Source organism: Trachurus japonicus, chromosome 22 (assembly GCF_045865225.1).
Source record: "Trachurus japonicus isolate A0001 chromosome 22, Traja_1.0".
In the NCBI taxonomy this organism is placed as follows: domain Eukaryota; kingdom Metazoa; phylum Chordata; class Actinopteri; order Carangiformes; family Carangidae; genus Trachurus; species Trachurus japonicus.
In genome coordinates this window covers 22,636,737-22,655,589 of record NC_140928.1, presented here as the reverse complement: position 1 = coordinate 22,655,589, position 18,853 = coordinate 22,636,737, and the positions used below count along the sequence as shown (strand labels likewise).

Below are 18,853 nucleotides of genomic sequence, written 5' to 3'. Positions count from 1 at the left end.
CCTGCCTGCATGCTTGACCCGCTACCAGCTAAGCTTTCTGAAAGATCTCTGGCCAGTTTTAAGAGCTACAATCCAATACACTGTTAATTTATCACTTCTGTCTGGCACCATCCACACAAACTTTAAAACTACCCCACTGTGTTTACGCTATTATTTAAAACCTTGACCACAATCCAGTCTCTTACATTTTTGCTCTCAGAAGTACAAAAGAGTTGCATCTCAGCATATTTAGCCTAATATATTTTACAGAAAAACTTGTTGAAGTTCAGCTGTCAAACACTCACTGACACTGCTCTCACTACAGTGGTAAATGATCTTCTGCTCAGTATAGATTCAGATTCTGCTTCTGTGCATTTCTTACAATCTCAGTGTAGCTCTATCACTGCAGACTTTTAATATACTGGGTGAGTGCCCCAAGGCCCTTTTCTTGGCCCTCTATTTTTCTCTTGGCAAATTTTTACATACTCATGGAAGTAATTTCCACTGTTACGCTAGTGATATGCCTGTAAAAACAGAGGCTTGTCAGCTGTGAAAAGCTGGATGTCAAAACATTTCCTGCTTATAAATTCAGCTGAAACTGAGATTCTGGTCACTGCTCTGGCCCAAATACACACTTGTTTAAACAAGTAAGAGCAACTCTCAACAATTCTGAATTCCCCAAGTACCTTGGTGTTAATATACATAATCCCGAACTCTCATTTGATCAGCACTTCAAGTTTTTTCTTGACCACAAAACATGGGCCAAATTCAGCCTTCTCCAATCATGGCAGATGCTGAGACTGGATTACTGTAACATTTTGGTTTCTGGTCTACCACACGCTCATACTAAGAGTTGCAGATGGTTCAAAAGAGTTTGAATTAAATCCAAAAAATCTGACAATTTAACACCAGTTGTAGCTTCTGTTCATTGGCTCCCTGTCCATGTCAGATCTGACTTGAAATTGCCTCAAGGTTTTCCTCCATCTGTTTGATCTCCTTAAACCTCCTACTTCATCTAATGCTGTTCACTCTCAGAATGCAGGGCCCGCCTGTCCACAAATCAGTAGGCTGCAGTGCTTTCCTCTATTGTGTGCCCCTTTCCTCTTTCTGTCTCTTGCTCCCTCTCACTCCCCAGATGTTCTCCACCCTGTCCTCTCTTTCCACTCAGGCTCTCTTTGCTGGACCATCTGATCAGTGATGTCACAGGTCCCCTCTCCCTCTCTTGGCTTATAGTGCCATTACAGATGTTTCGGATCTGGATTTTCCCCAGCCTTGTCCTTTTCTCTCTCTGCCCCTTTCCTGGATGTGTAAATGATGTGCTTAGTTTAGGCTCCTTTATACTGTATTTTTGTTCACTCTCCTCTCCACCTTGTCTTCATAGTGTTAAAAAACAACAACAAAAAAAACCTTCTGGCTCATGTCAAAGCCTTCCTGTTTGGTGGCTCCTGGAAATTGTTCAACATGCTCCCAAATCGTATTCTTCTTCACTAATGAAGAGGGATCCCTCCTCTGTTTCTTTCCCTGCAATTTCCTTCTCTTTCTTTCTTTTTGTATCACAGGACCTGCTTGGGGTTTTTCTCCTTGTCTAGGTTCAAGATTTGAGGATAGAGGGTGTAGCCTAACATTTCATAATTTGTGGTTCTTTCAGGTTAATTTTTGGTCAAATTTCTCACAGCAGTTAGGCTCTATATGAACACAAAATAACAGAATTGTTTTGATTATACCCGGACCCCATTGAATTAATTGATACTAATCTAGACTTGGGCAAGCATCAAAGTAGCCAGTGGTCTATTTTCAGACTTGAGCAATGTGTCAACCTATGTGTGATGACAGCAGTTTTTAAGTGTGAAGGCTACATGTGATAATAATAGGCTACAACTAGAGTTTTCACTCTTGATTTACGGACTCTATAGGGCGATTAAAACGTATTTCTGAAGGTAAATGATACATTTTATGTTGATTTTTTTCAACTAAATTCATATTTTGAATTCCAAAAATACTTTTCATTTCAATTTTCCCGCCAGTAGATGGCGCCCTCGCGGCGGTTTTATCAGCTGTCCGCGGGACCCCACTCTGCTTCCGAAGAAGAAGTGACGTCAGACCAGAGGCTGGACCATCATGGCGGCCATTATGAGGCTTGTCAACAGAAGCACTTTGGGTTCACAAATGGGCCAGCAGTACCTGGCGTTTAGCTCCGCAGCAAAGGTAAGAGCTAGCGGGTCTTCTTGTGCTTGTATCCGCCGGCAGGCTTCACAGTGACGGCGTGTCCGGCAGCAGACACCGGGCAGAAGGCAGCGTCCTCTGCGGTCACAGCCCGGAGTGGTAGCTGGCTACATAGCAGGCTGTTTCTAATTCAACACTTCATATTTACGTTACACCTGTGCGTGTACTGTGTTTGAGCGACTGTATGTTCGTGTGTTTGTGTGTTTGTGTGTAGGCTGGTGTGAGAGCGGGACAAGCTCTCCCGGAGAAGGTGAAAATAGTGGAGGTGGGACCCAGAGATGGGCTCCAGAACGAGAAGGTAAATATGTGTCAAAATAGTTTGTTGTATTATTAACAAGGCTACACATCATTGACTACAGATGGCTAAACGCTCACTGTGTCATTAACACTAATCTAAACGGTATTCGCCATCACAGGTGTTACAGGTGCACAGGCCATGTGTTGTGTAACTAAAACAAACAACCTCAGTTCTGCTTCATGTTGTGTTTCTGTCCCCTCTCAGACAATCGTACCGACAGAGACTAAAATTCATCTGATAGACATGTTGTCAGACTCTGGCCTGCCAGTCATTGAGGCCACCAGCTTTGTGTCTCCAAAATGGGTCCCGCAGGTGAGTCCTTTCTCCATGGGGGGAATTGACATGCAAAGTGCACACACACCCCACTGAGGGCGGTGCAGAAACTGCAGCACTGACAGGTTTCGATTGTTTTGTTTTTGAACCTAATTTCAGATGGCAGACCAGGTGGAGGTGATGAAGGGGATTAATAGAAAACCAGGAGTGTCTTATCCGGTCCTTACCCCCAACCTCAAAGGTTTCCAGGCTGCTGTGAGTGTCCAGCGTTAAATACCAACATGCTTAAATATTATTTACATCGACTCACCCTATGTCAAGCTATTATACTACAGGTAGAACATCTGAATTGTCCCTAATATGCTCTCTCCCTGCTCTAATTTACCAAAGGTGAAGGCGGGTGCTGCAGAAGTTGCCATATTTGGTGCTGCGTCTGAGCTTTTCAGTAAGAAGAACATAAACTGCTCTGTGGACGAGAGTTTACAGCGTTTTGATGAGGTGATGGAAGCAGCTAAAGAGGCTGGTGTGCCAGTCAGAGGGTAAGAATTCAGGCTCATAATCAAATGCTGACAAACCATTGGAATTTGAGATTGATTCTTATCTTTATCTTATCTTTATGGGGGCGGGACTAGATAAGCTTTTGCTTCTCCCGCTTTCCCTTTCGGCCATGTGTATTGTATTATTTGAACGAAGATGATGAAGTGTGATGATGATGATTTAAATTGACATGCCCGAAATAAACAAATTGATTGATTGATCTATATTTGAGTTTCATCTGAATTTCGTGTTGTCACAGATATGTGTCGTGTGTTGTTGGATGCCCATATGAAGGCAAGGTGGCACCGGAAAAAGTTGCACATGTGAGTCTACGCTCTTCCTTAGTTTACCTGTACATGTTTAACATAACCAATCAAGCTCAAGCTTCTCTTTGTCTCGCAGGTAGCGAAGCGTCTGTACTCTATGGGATGCTATGAGATCTCTCTGGGTGACACCATTGGAGTGGGGACTCCTGGTAGCATGGCTCAGATGTTGGAGGCGGTGAGCAGAGAGGTGCCAGTCAGTGCCTTGGCAGTCCACTGTCATGATACCTATGGCCAGGCCCTGGCTAACATCCTTGTTGCCTTACAGGTCAGCCATGCAGGAAATGTATTTGAATGAAGCAGATGGAATGACTTGCATGAAGTTGATTGGCTAAGAACAGTGTTAACTTAAAGAGGTGACTTTTGTCTTTGGTTTGCAGATGGGAATCAATGTGGTGGACTCGTCAGTAGCTGGACTTGGTGGCTGTCCCTATGCCCAGGGGGCTTCTGGGAATGTTGCTACTGAAGATGTAGTCTATATGTTGCATGGACTTGGGATTCAAACGGTGAGAAGCCACACTTTATATTTCTCAACAAACAAAACATTTCCTGTTATCTGTTTTGTTATGCAAGAAGAATGACAGTGACTTGTTTTGTCTTTACCCTTTTAGTTAGTAATATGTTACAAAAGCTTTTCATTTCATTTCACTTGCCGTTGAACAAATAGACAAAAGTCCCACGTCTGTACTTTAGTTCTAAGTATTGTTTACAATGTGAGCCACCTCTTGAAATGCTGAAGTTCAAGTCTTTGACATTCTGTTCTCACCTCAGGGTGTGGACCTCTCCAAGCTGATGAATGCTGGAGCTTTCATCTGCCGAAGCCTCAACAGAAAGACCAGCTCCAAAGTGGCGCAGGCCACGTGCAAACTGTGATCAGTCTTTCTCAGACTGCAGCATAAACCATGTCAGCTGGAGCCATGATCCTCTATATGTACAGGTCTCATCATTTTAAGTTTGGTTTGGTTTGTCATCTACCAATATGAGAATATTATTTTAGTATTTGGATGGTACCACTCTGTTGAAATGTATGATTAGATTTTCACTTCATGATAGCATCGCTGGAACAGTGCCTTATGTAAAGTCAGTCTAATCATCAGTGTCAAGCCTTCATTCAAAGTGGTGTTTACATTACTTTCTGGCCAGTAGGCAAAGTGGGAAAAAAATGTTTATACTGATGAATCAACGATAAAAATATCCCATTGATTGATAAACTCACTGTCTATGTCAGAAAAGACAGAAGTGTTGTTTTGATTTCTGATCATCCTCTGTATGCTGTGATCACTGTTTTCAAATGAATGATCTACCTTGGGAGCATCTGTGGACGCCATCAGTTGGAAATTGTGGTGGCTTGTGGAAAAAATAGGGACGTGTTATATTCCATTGATTTAATTTTTTTTTTTTAACGAGTTTTACTTTAATATATATTTATTGTAATATGTCTGTACATATCAAACATGCTTGAGTTTCAAAAATAAAGCACTACTTCATAAATAAAATGTGTCATTAATGTATAAATGTACATGGTCTTAAATAGTGTAGGCAGTGAAGGGCTACATGATGTGAGACACTTTTTTTGTCACTTTACATCCAATTTCATCTGGTTAACTTCAACTTTACAGTTGTTGCATCAAAAAAATACTCAATCATTATTGACCAAATAAGGTACGAAAGTAGAGCTTATTATCAGTCCCCATAGTGATTTTGCTGTTTGTTACGGAAATGATTCACAATAAACAAAAACTGCTCTCCTTGCCGCACCTTGGGAGAACCAGATGAACAAGCCCAACGGGCAGACTGAGATTCTTAAAGCAGGGCTCTCCAGCACTGAGAAACAACCAGCATATCTATCACAGACAGGAAAATAGGCTGTCACTGTGACTCACAACAAATTCGAATGATTAATGACAAATTGGCAAACATGCTTGGTAATTGTTACTGCAGGAAAGTTAGTTATGAGTCAGCAGCGACAATGGAAAAAAGTCTGCACCCTAAATAACGTCCATAATAGATTGTTTTATTTTTCAATGTGGTTAACCCATTGAAATTTCTGTTGTTTGAATCCGAAACCTATAATATTAACACATGCACATATACAGAATATATCATTAATCATTAAGCAACACAAACACAAACACACTTTTAATAAAGTTAAATTTAATTTATGTAAATGTAGAAAAACATTATTGACAAGTGCAGAAAATAACATTTCCTCCGATGTCCACAGTGGACAATAATTGACTCACTAAATCGTGTAATAGGTCAATGAGCCATCAGTTTGTTCTCCACTGCGCTGCAGCTCCACAAACACAGAATTCAACAGCAGCATTCCTTTCGCCTTATTTATATCAACAGTGGTTTGGATCAGGCGAGGTTGTATACAAGCTTGTCAAAGCACAGGCAGTCTATATACAACATGTGGCTGTACAGCAAAAACCTGAGAGCAAGCATATGCTTGCAGAGATGATGAGTTTTACCAATGATATATACATTTTAGCGCTGTAATGAATCTTATCCAAGAGACAATGCAATATAAACGTCATTTTGGGCCAATTTGCATACCTTCAAGTATTACACAGCCATAACTGTGACTACAGTCCAATGCACAGTTGTTTGCTGTTCTTTCAACCATGAGATCATCAGGACAACTGTGATGTGAAGTTTCAGCTTGAATAAATGGAATGTTCATAAAAGACTCAGTGACCACAGGCACCCTGACACACCACTGTAGACACTGGCAGGGTGGGTGAATACCTCTGCCAGGTGTGTCCTGCCTCCTTCAGAGCAGCAGTGTGGCTCGTTTCCTTTCTCTTCTAGTCTAAAACTCCAATCAGAAGAAAGACTGAAAGAGTAAAACTTTGCTGGAATGTTCTAGCAGGGGTGAGAGTAGAAACGGCACAGAGACTTTTATTGTATTCAAAAAGGAAACCTCACATATCATCACCAAATCAATTTGGCGCTACCTGACTTGTAAATATTATGGAGGTTGACGTGGAAACCAAAAGTTTGCGCTCTCCAAAAGAGTCTCATATGTGGACACAGGGCCCCACAGGATGAACCCACTTCTGATGAGTCAGCTTCCGGGATCTGACACATACAGCAGGCTGGCTCATAGCTTTGAGTCTGTTGTTGTTTTTTAAGGGTTGCCACTGAGTTAGAGCCCAAGCACTGCTAAGATCTTGATATTGGCTCTAATTTCTGCTATGATCATTTGGTAGTGGACAGGTTCGGAGCAGAGGCCCGAATCTTTTCTTCAAGCTTGAGCTCAGAGAGTCTGTATGAAGACTTGCACGCGCTCTTAAAGGACGGAGGCGGCTTCTCCTTTGTGAGCGGCCTCGCCGCTGCGTGGTTGAAGTTGTTGAAGGGGTCGTCGTTAAAGTCTTCGTGATGCATCGGCACGTTGCGATTGCGCCTCCTGATCTTGTTGGCGCATCGAGCAATGCGCTTGGAGATGAGATAAATGATCTCACAGATGTTCAGGATGATGCAGAGGGCAGACGCTCCAACCATGAAGTAGGTGAAGACCTTCTTCTCCGTGGGGTGGCCCACGTAGCAGTCCACCTGGTTGGGGCAAGGCGACACCTCACACTTGAAGAGCCTGGGCAGGTAGAAGCTGTCGTACACTCGGTGCAGGATGTAGAGGAAGGCGATCTCAATGCCCGTCTTGACGAAGAGGCTGATCAGGTAGGTCCACCACAAGCCGCCGTGTTTCTTCCCCGTGTTGGCGTACAGCTTGGCGTTTTCACCGTGCTTGGCCTTGTACTTGCGCTCGCGGTCGTCGCGGTAGGCCACATGCATGACCACCATGAAGGAGGGGCAGGTGACGAAGATGAGCTGCAGGGCCCACAGGCGGATGTGGGAGATGGGGAAGAAGTGGTCGTAGCAGACGTTGGCGCAGCCGGGCTGCTTGGTGTTGCAGTCAAAGTCCCTCTGATCGTCTCCCCACACCCGCTCCGCTGCCACCACGTACACCATCACTCTGAACACAAACACCACAGAGAGCCACACTCGCCCAAACGCCGTGGAGTACTTGTTCACCCCGCTGAGGAGGGCCTGAAGGGTCTTCCAGTCCATGTCCTTGGCCTGCTGTCAAAATCTCTTCTCTGGAACTCTTCTCTTGCTGGTGGTCGTTTATCTTCACCTGGATGTGGCAGAATGAAGAATGGGTGAACATGCTGCTACTGTCTGCTGAGCTACAGTGGTAGGCTATCACACTCCAGATACCTTTAATAACAAATCACCTTTCAGTTGGACTTTCAAAATCAGTTAATTAATTCGTCAGAGCTGATTGGATGTGAGGCTCGTTTATCAGCCCCACCTTATATTCCTTACACTAACACACAGCCTACTGAAGAGCAGGCCTCCAGTCGCCACAGAGGAAACAAGTTGGACCAATTTTAACACACCCAGATATTAAACACATATATTTAGAAAAAGGCAGCGCCTCCACTTAAGATCCTTTCTGAAAACTGTTATAACATAATATTAAACATTATAAATAATACGTTGTTATATAAAAAAAAGAGTAGACTAGTCTCCTAACAATAAAACAGGCTTTAACGCACAGCTCGTGGGCGTAATTTAGAGGTTTCTGTGGCTTTTCACCGATATGCGGTCCTTCCTCTGCCACCAGCGACAATCTATTGAATTATTTATGCAGGAAATCCGAGCGGTCAACAGATTTAACGACACTTATTTCCAATCAGCTGAAATGAAAACTTCGACATTCCCGAAGCTGAACTATAAAGCTCAGACGGATGGAAAGTAAATCAAAGAGATTTTCACTTACCCCAACAACCATTAGTCCATAACTGGTTAAAGTGACACGTGAGGAGATGTGTCCCCTGTGGTTTCTCCTTGTTTTTGATGTCCTTTTTAGTCCCTTAACGCACCGGGTTGAGTCCCGTCGGCAGGTAGAGGAGCGCAGTGTTGGGAAACGCGCCTGTGGGTGGGGTTAAAGAAGGACTGAAGCTGCCTTTAGATGTTTCCTTTCTTTCTTTCTTCCCTCCCTCTTTTTGTCTGCCTCACTCTCTCCTTCTCGCAGCACAGTGTTAAATAGCAGTCCAAAGATTTTCATCCATTAGTTTTAAAAGTCGGTAGAAACCAGGAACCAGGAACTTCTAAGAGGAGATGCCAGTAGTTTTTACACGTGACATATGTTTAACACATGTTTGGAAGCAGACAACCAATCACAGCTTAGGTGACTTGAGGTTGCATGTGGTTCAGCCCTGGGATGGGAAACAATGGGACCAGGACTACAGCACCACTGAGAACAATTCAGATGTAGGCCTATCTTATAATAATAATAAATCAACAGGTACAGATCTAAGAGGTGAAGTCTGGTCAGAGATGGCTGAATTGGGAAAACATTTGAAACAATTGTGACTGTGTTTCAAAAGGCAACAGGTTTAGCTTCATTTTTTCTCCAGAAACAGGGCTGCCACATTGCCTGAACTTGTCTCTGAATATTTGAGGCAGCATACGTAAGCAATAGACACACCTTGAGGTGAATGCATTGTTTTGTTGTTGTAGCCTATGTCCTTATAGCCTGTGTTTGTGAGACGCCTCCACTGCTGGCAATGTCTCCTGAAATGTTATGAGGATGTTGACAATGGTGAGATGGTACGCGGAGGGGGGGGAATCATTTTGTAAAATAAAAAATATTTGTTTCCCTGTTCCTTTTCAGTGATTATCTGCACTATGTGTCCGGCTCTTTCATGCAGCACCCACAGGAGTGCCAAGAAGTGTATTGTGTTTCCTTTTCTCTCTTTAAAACCAGGCTCTACTCAGATATCAGTGCACTCAAGCTCATCCTCACTGTCAGATTAAAAGCTGCTCTTTTTGTGTCCACTTTACTCTCAACTCGCTTTTCCCACCAAATCTATTTTTCTAATTAACTTGTTGGAAGCAAACTGCAGTATAGCCTGAAGGAACGATAGCGTGTTACTATCATTTTGGGATTTTTTTGGGAGATGACGGTAACCCCTCTCTGTGCCAGGGTTTGCCAGGTCTTGCACAGAAGTGCCTGTTCTCACACCTCTGTTTACGTAATGTAAGAAAGGTACAGACTGGTTCATACCTCTTATGTCTTGAGTCAAGTCGAGTCAGGTTTGATAGTATTAATCACAATGAACTCTCAATGCTGTTTCATGCTCACAACAGCAACCACTCCCAAACAAATCAAACATGTCTAAGGATACATTCAAGAACAAGTTAAGATTCCATCAACTTCATATATCCATCTAGTAATACATATACGATAAGCAGGCTGAAAACTAACCTGACCATAAGGCTGAAATGAGATGTGGACAGCAACTCAACTGTGTGGAACCAGATCAAGACATTATGCTCATATTTCTCCTGTGTACAAATAATAAACACTTTTAAGTTTGCAAAAGGTTAGATGGATCTAATTCCTGGAGTGAAAAGTAGTTGACTGTTGAGGTTCTTTCTCTAAATAAAGCACTTCATCTCAATGTTTTAAACAAATCATGAGATTGTTAGAGGTATCAAAGTGCGGTTGTGCTTTTCAGGAAAGTCATCTAGGCCTACGCTTCATAGTTAAACCCTGTAAAGACATTCAGAGCAGTCCGGTGCATTCAATAGGGGGGAAATGGGAGGGGTCTTTTTTAGCCCCAGATGAACAAGTGGCCCAGGCAGTCTATTGGGACACACCTGGAGGACTGAACCTCTGTGATATGCAAGTCTCAACAAGGTGGAACAGCAAACAGGATAAACCCGTTGCTTTCCACTGCTGGTCCTATGACAGGAAGGAAATGTACTAGAGTAGTGAGCAAGAGAGAGAGCGGGGATGATGAGCGATAACAACCAGGAAGAGTTGGGAGGGTCTGATAATTAGAGATATTGTTGGCTTATTTACAGAACCACACAGTCATTTTGGACTAGCAGAACCACATACTGGATATCATAAATTGTAGACATATTTTTGTGGCGTTATATCACAAGTCATTATTGTTATGCGTGTTCCATTTAATCCTTGTGGTAACACAACTTTGAAGTACTTTTTATTTAATCTGTTGAGCCTGTGTGACATACCTGCTGCCACCTCAACACACTGCAGGAGAACAGTCACATTTCAACAACTTGGTTTTCCCAAAACAGTGTCCTAGTTACCATGATAATCCACAGGCCTCTTTTGTTAACAGTTTTCATTGCAAGCGCTGTCTACTGCAGTAGAACCAATGTTTCCAGTGAGAACTGTTGACCCATTCTCCTGTTTGTTATCTAACTGTTTGTCCAGTGACACTATGTTGTTTGAGTTCTTAAATGTCAGTCTTTATACTGGACTGAACAAGAATGCATTCACCTTCTCTGTGCTAAGATGCCAGTAGGAGTTACCTCTGAAACTTCTACTGGCTGATCAAACTATTGAAAACATCCGCCCAGGGAGGGACCACAGGTAAGGAAATAAGTCTTTTTTACTCTCACTACATCGCTCCTCTGGCACTTTGTAATGTAAATACTGGAATCCTCCATTCAGTGTCTGAAAAGACCGACAAATTCCAGCACTGGGTGGTTCCACACGTCAGCATGGATGAATCAGAGGAGTGGGAGGCTCCTCCTCTGCCCTCCTCAAAGTACCAATCAAGCTAAATCATGAGGGCACTGCTCGTAGCAACAGAGCAAAATGTGGGGGCCAGAGGAGGGAGGGCCTGAAGAAAGACATGGAAAAAGTGGAAGTAAAAAAACAAAGTCTGAGATTTTTTTTTTTTTGTCAAACCACAGAATTGCAGAATCAACAAACGTTCTCTATGGAAACGTGGCTGTTTACATTGTACTTTAGATACATTTTCCAATGCAAAGACTCTCCTGTATAACTGTACCACCAGGGTGCATGAACCTCTCTGCTTTAATGGAGCGAAAAAGTAAACACATTTTAAAATATGAAAATGATCTTTAATAAAATATTATTAACAACTCCTGCACCTCAGTGCAGTGAAATATACAAATCCTGAGTTATTATTAACAGCTGTTTAAAAAAAAACTCCATCTCAGTATCATTGCCCCCCCACCCCTCTATGCACAAACATGATGACAACAGTAAGAAACAAAATGGTACAATCTGTCAAACCTGTTGATAAATTACGATAAGTACAGCATTTACAGCCAGAGCTGGGGACTTGTGGGTGAAGGGAGCGGACACAGCACAGTCTCAAGTAAACATTTAGAGGTTGGGCACGAGCAGAGGGAAAATCTTAGGCAGAAAACCACATCAGTTTGTAAAACCATACTCGCCAAAACCATTGAGTGACTCATTTCATTGAACTCAGGGCTAAATCTGACTGCTGCATCAATTCCTTTTTTTTTTTTTTCTTTCAAGGGCTGTTGAACTATGTCTGTAAAAAGAAAACATCTGTAAATACTCCCCAACCCTCAACAGTGAGCACGTTCCAGTTCGATGAGTCATCAGTACTGAAGTCCAGGACTCGGTAAACTATAAGGAACCGACTCCATCACAGTTCAGTCTCTGAGTATGCAAACGTCTGCTGTCAAGTCTTTAGAGGAAGTGCCTGGGGACTGAGGAGAAGCATCTCTCCTTCCCTGGGTCTTTGTTTTTCATAAAGTCTTTGTTTTGTCCTCTCAGTATCTCAGGCCACGGCGACACTGTATGAGGGCGCAGGTGTCTCAGGGGTGCTTTTACCCGTCAGCTTTTGAGAGTTTGACTCCATCAGTTTGCTTCCACTGGACATTGAGTTGGTCGTGACTTGGCGTGTGTGATGGAGTGAGGTGACGCATTCACGGAACCGTTTGCCAATCAGATAGATAACTTCAAAAATTGAGAGCAGGATGCAGACCAAGCTGGTGACCACCATGAAGAGGGTGAAGATCCTCTTCTCAGTGGGCCGAGCGATGAAGCAGTCCACCGTGTTGGGACAGGGCTCCTGCGTACACTTGATGAGCGACGGGAAGTCGTAGCCCTCGTATATATGGTAGAGGAGGTAGACGAAGGTGGCGTCCACGATTATTTTGAAGACCAGAGTGAGGACGTAGGTCCACCACAGGCCTCCGCGCTTCTTGCCAGTGTTCTGGTAGAGACGGCGGCAGTTGTCGCCATACTTGAGCCGGTGTTTCTTCTCCCTGTCCTCCCTGTAGGACACATGCATGACCACCAGGAGTGAGGGGCAGGTGACGAAGATGAGCTGCAGGGCCCACAGCCGGACATGGGAGACGGGGAAGAAGTGGTCATAGCAGACGTTGTGGCACCCGGGCTGAGCCGTGTTGCATTTGAAGTCTTTCTGCTCGTCACCCCACACTTTCTCTGCGGCCACCACGAAAACCAGGACCCTGAAGACGAAGACAATGGAGAGCCACACTCGACCAAAGGCCGTGGAGTATTTGTTCACCCCGCTGAGGAGGCCCTGGAGGAATGACCAGTTCATGACGGGGTTTGTTCACAGGCTCTTCCTGCTGATGGAAGACAGAGGAAGCTCCCTTCAGCTGAAACGGCTCAGCCAAACTTCAGTTATGTCTAAGAGCGTGGGACAAAAAAGAAAAAGAAAAAAATCACAGTCATACCACAGCTTTGGGGGAAAATGACAAGGAAAGAAAGAAAGAAAGAAAAAAAGAAAGAAAGAAAGCGATGGCTCTAATGTAAAACTGGTTCGTTAACAAATGAATTCACGTGTTTACGTATCTTACGGCAAATAAGATGACAGAGGAAAAAGCTTAAAATAAGCACATCAATGACCGGGTCTTGTTTTTTAATCTCTGAATTCGTGGTTATAAGCAACAACTCTTGATTTCCTCATTGTACGGAGATATAATCAGAGAACTCTTACTCCAACAAGCCACTCACTCACTTTCTATCGACTTCTAACTTTGTACTTTCGTGCGCACTTGCGCGTATCCAAAATTCCTAAAAATCCGTTTTAACAACATAAACTCATGTTCTAATCTCTTCCACTCGCAGAATTGAAGGATTTGAATGTATTTGGTTACTCACGGTGTGAACGCTGCTGCGGTGGCTGTCCCGTGTCGGAGCGGAGGAACAGGCTTTGGATGAAGCTCCGCGATGAGAAGCAGCAGATTTCTCAACAGGACGGGAGTGGAGGAGGGGGTGGAGTTGTTGGTCTTCCATGTCTTCTTACCACCCAACCTGCACAGGTGTGGCCTCGCTTCACCTAAGACTTGTTTGGCCAATTAAGTGACAGAACAGGGTTTTAACTTTGGCTCACTTAACTTGTGGAACACGACCAAAACAAATTCCGTGTATAATTTGTTATGACTTTAAATTCCCATGTATGATTTTCATGCCACGCATTTGATACATTACACAAACAAACAGTGGCCGTTTGGCATTTAAACAGGAAAATGGTGTTGTTTTTTCTTTCAGAGCCATACACTGATTTACAAAAAAAGAGGAAAAAACGATTATCTTTTAACTTTTTGTTGAAAAGATAAAACCTTAACTATAAGTGAAGAGTTCATTTGCAAAAGCAGATAACTCCGTTTTTAAAAAATTCTAGAATCTTCATTTTTTATTTACATAAGGTGATATCAGTCAAACCAAAGTTGAGTGACTTTGAGATGTAATAAAATAGACATATCTAAAAAAATAAAGTTTTATTGAAAACAACACTATGCAAAGAATAATTACAAAGCCTCAGCTCATTTTTTTCAAAATGGCACTTATCTGCTTTTGCAAATGAACTCTTCAAGTATATATAAAATAATCAATTACATGATTAAGATAGCTAAAAATACATAGAGCTTCAGTAACTATGCAACTATAAATGAGTCAACCAATAAGTTCTTTCCACAGTGTGACATTTAAATTAGAAAGAGTCAGACATCAGGCTGTAGTTTTCGTCATAAAAAAAAGGTGTTTATTGAAATATTTACATGACAGATGATGTAAGTTCAAAGTACAAAAGACCGGGAACACACTCAGACATCACACACTGCCTCCATACACACACACACATACAAGTCAAGGGCACTTTTATTCTAATTTTCATTCACACATATTCTCCACAGTCTGAGATGATCACCTTCTGCTTCGGCTTCCCCTCTTTTGTCCCCTGAGCCTGCAGAAAGAAAATTATATGAAAGATGAAGAAAATATGATTTACAAATCTTATCGCAACATAAGACTTTGCACTGTACCACAAAATCAGATTGATAAAATATTAAACAACATTTTGTATATTATTGGCTGTATGATAACTGTTTATATTATATAATTTCCATGTCTACAGACTACTTTCTTACTCAGATATAACCAATACAAACATTGCATTGCATTAGATTGAAATGCTGTAGGCATACAAATTACATTATCATTGAAATCGCCTCCAATTCTTTAAACCTGGAATCAAACCTTAATGAATCCCTTCATCTTTTACCTCCATTGCACGGAGCACATCCATCCCCTCCACCAGCTCTCCAAACACCACATGTTTTCCATCCAACCAGTCTGTTTTGTCCGTGGTGAGGAAGAACTGAGAGCCATTACTGTTTGGTCCTGAGTTGGCCATGGACAGCTGCCCTGTAAACACAAGAGAGACAGACGCAGCATGTTCTTGCTGTTACCAACAGGATCTCCCAGTAAACACAAAACATGAACTTCATTCACAGACATCAGTGCTAACCCCGAGCGCCCCTCAAATAATTGCTCACCTGGAGCTGTGTGCTTCAGGACAAAGTTTTCATCATCAAACTTCCTGCCATAGATGGACTTGCCGCCGGTGCCGTTGTGGTTGGTGAAATCGCCTCCTTGGCACATGAACTGAGGGATGATGCGGTGGAAGCTGCTGCCCTTGTAGCCAAAGCCTTTCTCGTGTGTGCATAAGCAGCGGAAGTTCTCTGCACAAGATGCAAGAAGGAATGTATCAATGTCTGCCTTATTAAAGGAATAGTTCACCCAAAATTGAAATTTCTTCTGAGTTACAGGGGGTCTCGGCATAGCAGTGCATGTCCATATAACGGTTGCAAATGGATACCAACTGTCCTCGTAACAAAAAGACACACCAAAAAACATCCAAATACCTCCATGCTGCTCGTATGTAATGTCCATCTTGTATTGAAGCCCCGAGATGCGAAACTGTCCCGAAAAAAATGAAATAAGTCTATATTTCAAGCTTGTTTGTGGCGGAAGCTTCTCAAAGCTCCTCTTCCCGGTTTGTCAAATTTGGACGAACTGGGAAGAGGACAGACCCTGGTTCGTCCAAATCTGACGAACCGGGAAGAGGAGCTTCCGCTACAAACAAGCTTGAAAAATAGACTCATTACATTTTTTTTCGGGACAATTTCTCATGTTGGGGCTTCAATACAAGATGGACATTACATACGAGCAGCATGGAGGTGTTGGATGTTTTTTGGTGTGTCTTTTTGTTACGAAGACAGTTGGTATCCATTTGCAACCGTTATATGGACATGCACTGCTACGCCAAGACCCCCTGTAACTCAGAGAAGCCACGGAGGACTCTGAAACTTCTCCCAGCCCTTAGTCGACATGAGGGTGAGTAGATTATGAGTGCAATTTCAATTTTGGGTTAACTATCCCTTTAAATGTGTTCATTTTGAATGGAGGTGCTTTAATAGGCCCACGTGGTTTCTTTTTACAGCTGTATGAAGTGTTGCAGATGTGCAGCTACAGGGTATATAGTATGTTATACAAAGATAGGATGGTTCATTAAAGGAAACTGCATACAGACCTGCTGTCATAGGAACAATGTCAGCCCGCAGAAGGAAGCGTAGTCGTCCTGCTGGCTTGTTGCCGATCTTGATGTCCATATAGACCTGAGGATTAACTCGGCCCTTTTTAGCTGGTGGTTCAGCCTAGAAAATCAAACCATACTTGACTTACTGTCTTACTATGGTTAAGAGTCAGGCACATCAGCACAAGATCGGAAGCCAACTCACCTCCTCTGCTGTCGTGTTGGTTGTCTCTCCACCTGCCGCCTCCCCCTCGGCCTCTTCTGCGGTCTTCCCTGAGAACTTCTTCAGCCAGTCATCGTCCGACCACACTGAGACAAAGCACAGTTAAAATCAGAGCCATTGATTTAATTTCACAACACAGGTGAAGCCACGTTTCAGCAGGTTTTCAATAATCACCTGGTCGGGAAGAACCTTCTTTGATTCTCATGGGCTTGGCGATGTTGACACGGACGGTCCGGCCAAAAAGCTCAGACTCATTCTAGTAGAGAGAGAGAAAAAAACAACGGGAACCAATGTTTTGGGCCTTTCATGTGAACACAACAAGGAAACAGAACTAAAATACCCCTGGCATGTATGCAGCACATGCCAGTGATATTATGTGATATATAGTGCATATTGATGTGCAGCACATGCCAGTGGAACCAATGTTTTGGGCCTTTTGTGTGAACACAACAAGGAAACAGAACTAAAATACCACTGCCAGTGGAACCAATGTTTTGGGCCTTTCATGTGAGCACAACAAGGAAACGGAACTAAAATATCCCTGGCATGTATGCAGCACATGCCAGTGATATTATGCGATATATAGTGCATATTGATGTGCAGCACATGCCAGTGGAACCAATGTTTTGGGCCTTTCGTGTGAACACAACAAGGAAACAGAACTAAAATACCACTGCCAGTGGAACCAATGTTTTGGGCCTTTTGTGTGAACACAACAAGGAAACAGAACTAAAATATCACTGGCATGTGTGCAGCAATGTGTGTCACACTTACCATGTTATCAATAGCTGCTGCAGCATCCTATTGAAGATAAAGAGTGGATAATTAAATACTTAATCATATTCATATTGCATTCACCAGTCAGTCCACTGTTAACCTTTTTCAAAATAAGGTAGTATTCAAATGGAGCAGATTAATCACTTTATCCTTCTTTCAACACAATAGCACAGCCAAATTAATAACCAAGAATTGTCCATTGCTACACTGCAATACTCTCTCTTCTTAATAAACCTTAGTCTCAAAATCTCTCTCACATTACGCACATTATATACACTGTGTGCATTTAAAAATCAACATGTTAAGAAATTACATACATAGTTGTGTTGTTGAGTGTTGGCTTAATCAATCACATCTAATAAGGTTTGTACAATGTGTATTTTATTATGTAAATAATATGTAAATACAAATGTTTTGAATTAATTCTCCTTTTTAATAATCCCCTATTCACTTCTCAATGACAATACCTGTGTACAAAACACTTGTTACAACACTTCTACTCAGTACATACCTCTGCCATTTCAAACTCGATGAAAGCAAATCCCCTGTGCTTTTCTGAAACAGAAAATAGAGCATGTTAACACAGCTTCATCTCTCTTACCCCCTGGGTGGTTTAACGGGACATGTGAACTGCTCTTACCCGTTTCATAGTCTAACGGTATCTGGATGTCTATTATGTCTCCAAACGGGATGAAAGCAGCATGAAGCACCTTCTCGTCCACCTCCTCTGCCAGACCACCTGTCAGAAACACAGACAGTAACGTTACCGATATGCGATTTATGTAACTACATGAAAACAAAGCAAGAGGATTCATCCACTTTATGTAACCGTGTTACGTTTAAGTACTGATGGAAACCGTAGTTTGGACGTTATTCTTTAATCTTATTCCTTCTCATAACACAACCTGACGCCGTGCCTTTTACAGAGAGAGCTACTGAGGAAACTGTGCAAAGTTTACAGCCGGAGAAGTTTAAAACAGTGAAGCGACGTGTTTTGCCGGCTGGCTCTCCGCATCGTTTTCATCTCATATCCACTTCATTCACGTCCTGCTGCGCCTGCTCTGGTGCTTTCAGAACAACACCAACACCACGATAGACAGATAGACTGAAACTGCACGACTTCAGCGTGTTTTTGTGAGAAAATGAGGAGAACTTACCAACATACAGCACTCGTTTATTCGCGGCCATGTTGGATCCAACCTTTCAACTTTAACCCCACGGCCTCGTCATTGGTGCAGAGCCGTGCTAAATCCCGCCTCTCTGGTCTCGTGAGCTCTTGCGCCACCTGTCGGAGCAAAGTCTCTACTACACCACAGTGATCAAACTCAACACTGTGAGCTCCTGGCTCCTGTGTGATGAACTGGTTTTGTTTAGCCCACCAACCAGACTGTGCCTCTCCCACCATGGCTGCATATAATAAAACAAAATGTCTACCCCGACCTCCTCTCTGTTTCATGTTGTGTAAATTACAGTAGTTTACCCGTTAGTTGTTCTTCTGTCTGCTGCAGAAAGCTAAAATATTCATATTTGTAGTCTACTTAAA

At 42.8% G+C, this 18,853-nt stretch overlaps 4 protein-coding genes across 5 annotated transcripts; 1 reads left to right on the top strand and 3 right to left on the bottom strand.

The window, feature by feature from the left end:
- The first annotated feature begins 2,048 nt into the window (after positions 1-2,048).
- hmgcl (3-hydroxy-3-methylglutaryl-CoA lyase) lies at positions 2,049-5,032 on the top strand. The gene is made up of 9 exons (XM_085767532.1): positions 2,049-2,184; positions 2,417-2,500; positions 2,705-2,812; positions 2,933-3,028; positions 3,164-3,312; positions 3,570-3,633; positions 3,713-3,901; positions 4,014-4,139; positions 4,405-5,032. The coding sequence occupies exons 1-9, from the start codon at positions 2,098-2,100 to the stop codon at positions 4,504-4,506; spliced, it is 1,005 nt and encodes a 334-aa protein (XP_085623658.1). The 5' UTR covers positions 2,049-2,097; the 3' UTR covers positions 4,507-5,032.
- Positions 5,033-5,632: 600 nt separating this feature from the next.
- Positions 5,633-8,597, bottom strand: gjb3 (gap junction protein beta 3). 2 transcript variants are annotated; one of them, XM_085767425.1, is made up of 2 exons: positions 8,416-8,597; positions 5,633-7,765 (listed from the first exon to the last, which is right to left on the bottom strand). In XM_085767425.1, the coding sequence occupies exon 2, from the start codon at positions 7,702-7,704 to the stop codon at positions 6,838-6,840; it is 867 nt and encodes a 288-aa protein (XP_085623551.1). In that variant the 5' UTR covers positions 7,705-7,765; positions 8,416-8,597; the 3' UTR covers positions 5,633-6,837. The 2 variants fall into 2 exon arrangements, with proteins under 2 accessions (XP_085623551.1, XP_085623552.1); XM_085767426.1 differs by having other exon boundaries at positions 5,633-7,771; positions 8,420-8,597.
- A 3,393-nt stretch (positions 8,598-11,990) lies between these two features.
- On the bottom strand, positions 11,991-13,698 carry gjb10 (gap junction protein beta 10). Its single transcript, XM_085767519.1, has 2 exons — positions 13,595-13,698; positions 11,991-13,120 (listed from the first exon to the last, which is right to left on the bottom strand). The coding sequence occupies exon 2, from the start codon at positions 13,029-13,031 to the stop codon at positions 12,240-12,242; it is 792 nt and encodes a 263-aa protein (XP_085623645.1). The 5' UTR covers positions 13,032-13,120; positions 13,595-13,698; the 3' UTR covers positions 11,991-12,239.
- A 904-nt stretch (positions 13,699-14,602) lies between these two features.
- ppie (peptidylprolyl isomerase E (cyclophilin E)) lies at positions 14,603-18,551 on the bottom strand. The gene is made up of 10 exons (XM_085766658.1): positions 18,468-18,551; positions 17,951-18,049; positions 17,822-17,865; positions 17,308-17,334; positions 16,708-16,789; positions 16,516-16,619; positions 16,308-16,431; positions 15,271-15,456; positions 14,997-15,139; positions 14,603-14,678 (listed from the first exon to the last, which is right to left on the bottom strand). The coding sequence occupies exons 1-10, from the start codon at positions 18,496-18,498 to the stop codon at positions 14,610-14,612; spliced, it is 909 nt and encodes a 302-aa protein (XP_085622784.1). The 5' UTR covers positions 18,499-18,551; the 3' UTR covers positions 14,603-14,609.
- Between the last annotated feature and the right edge of the window lie 302 nt (positions 18,552-18,853).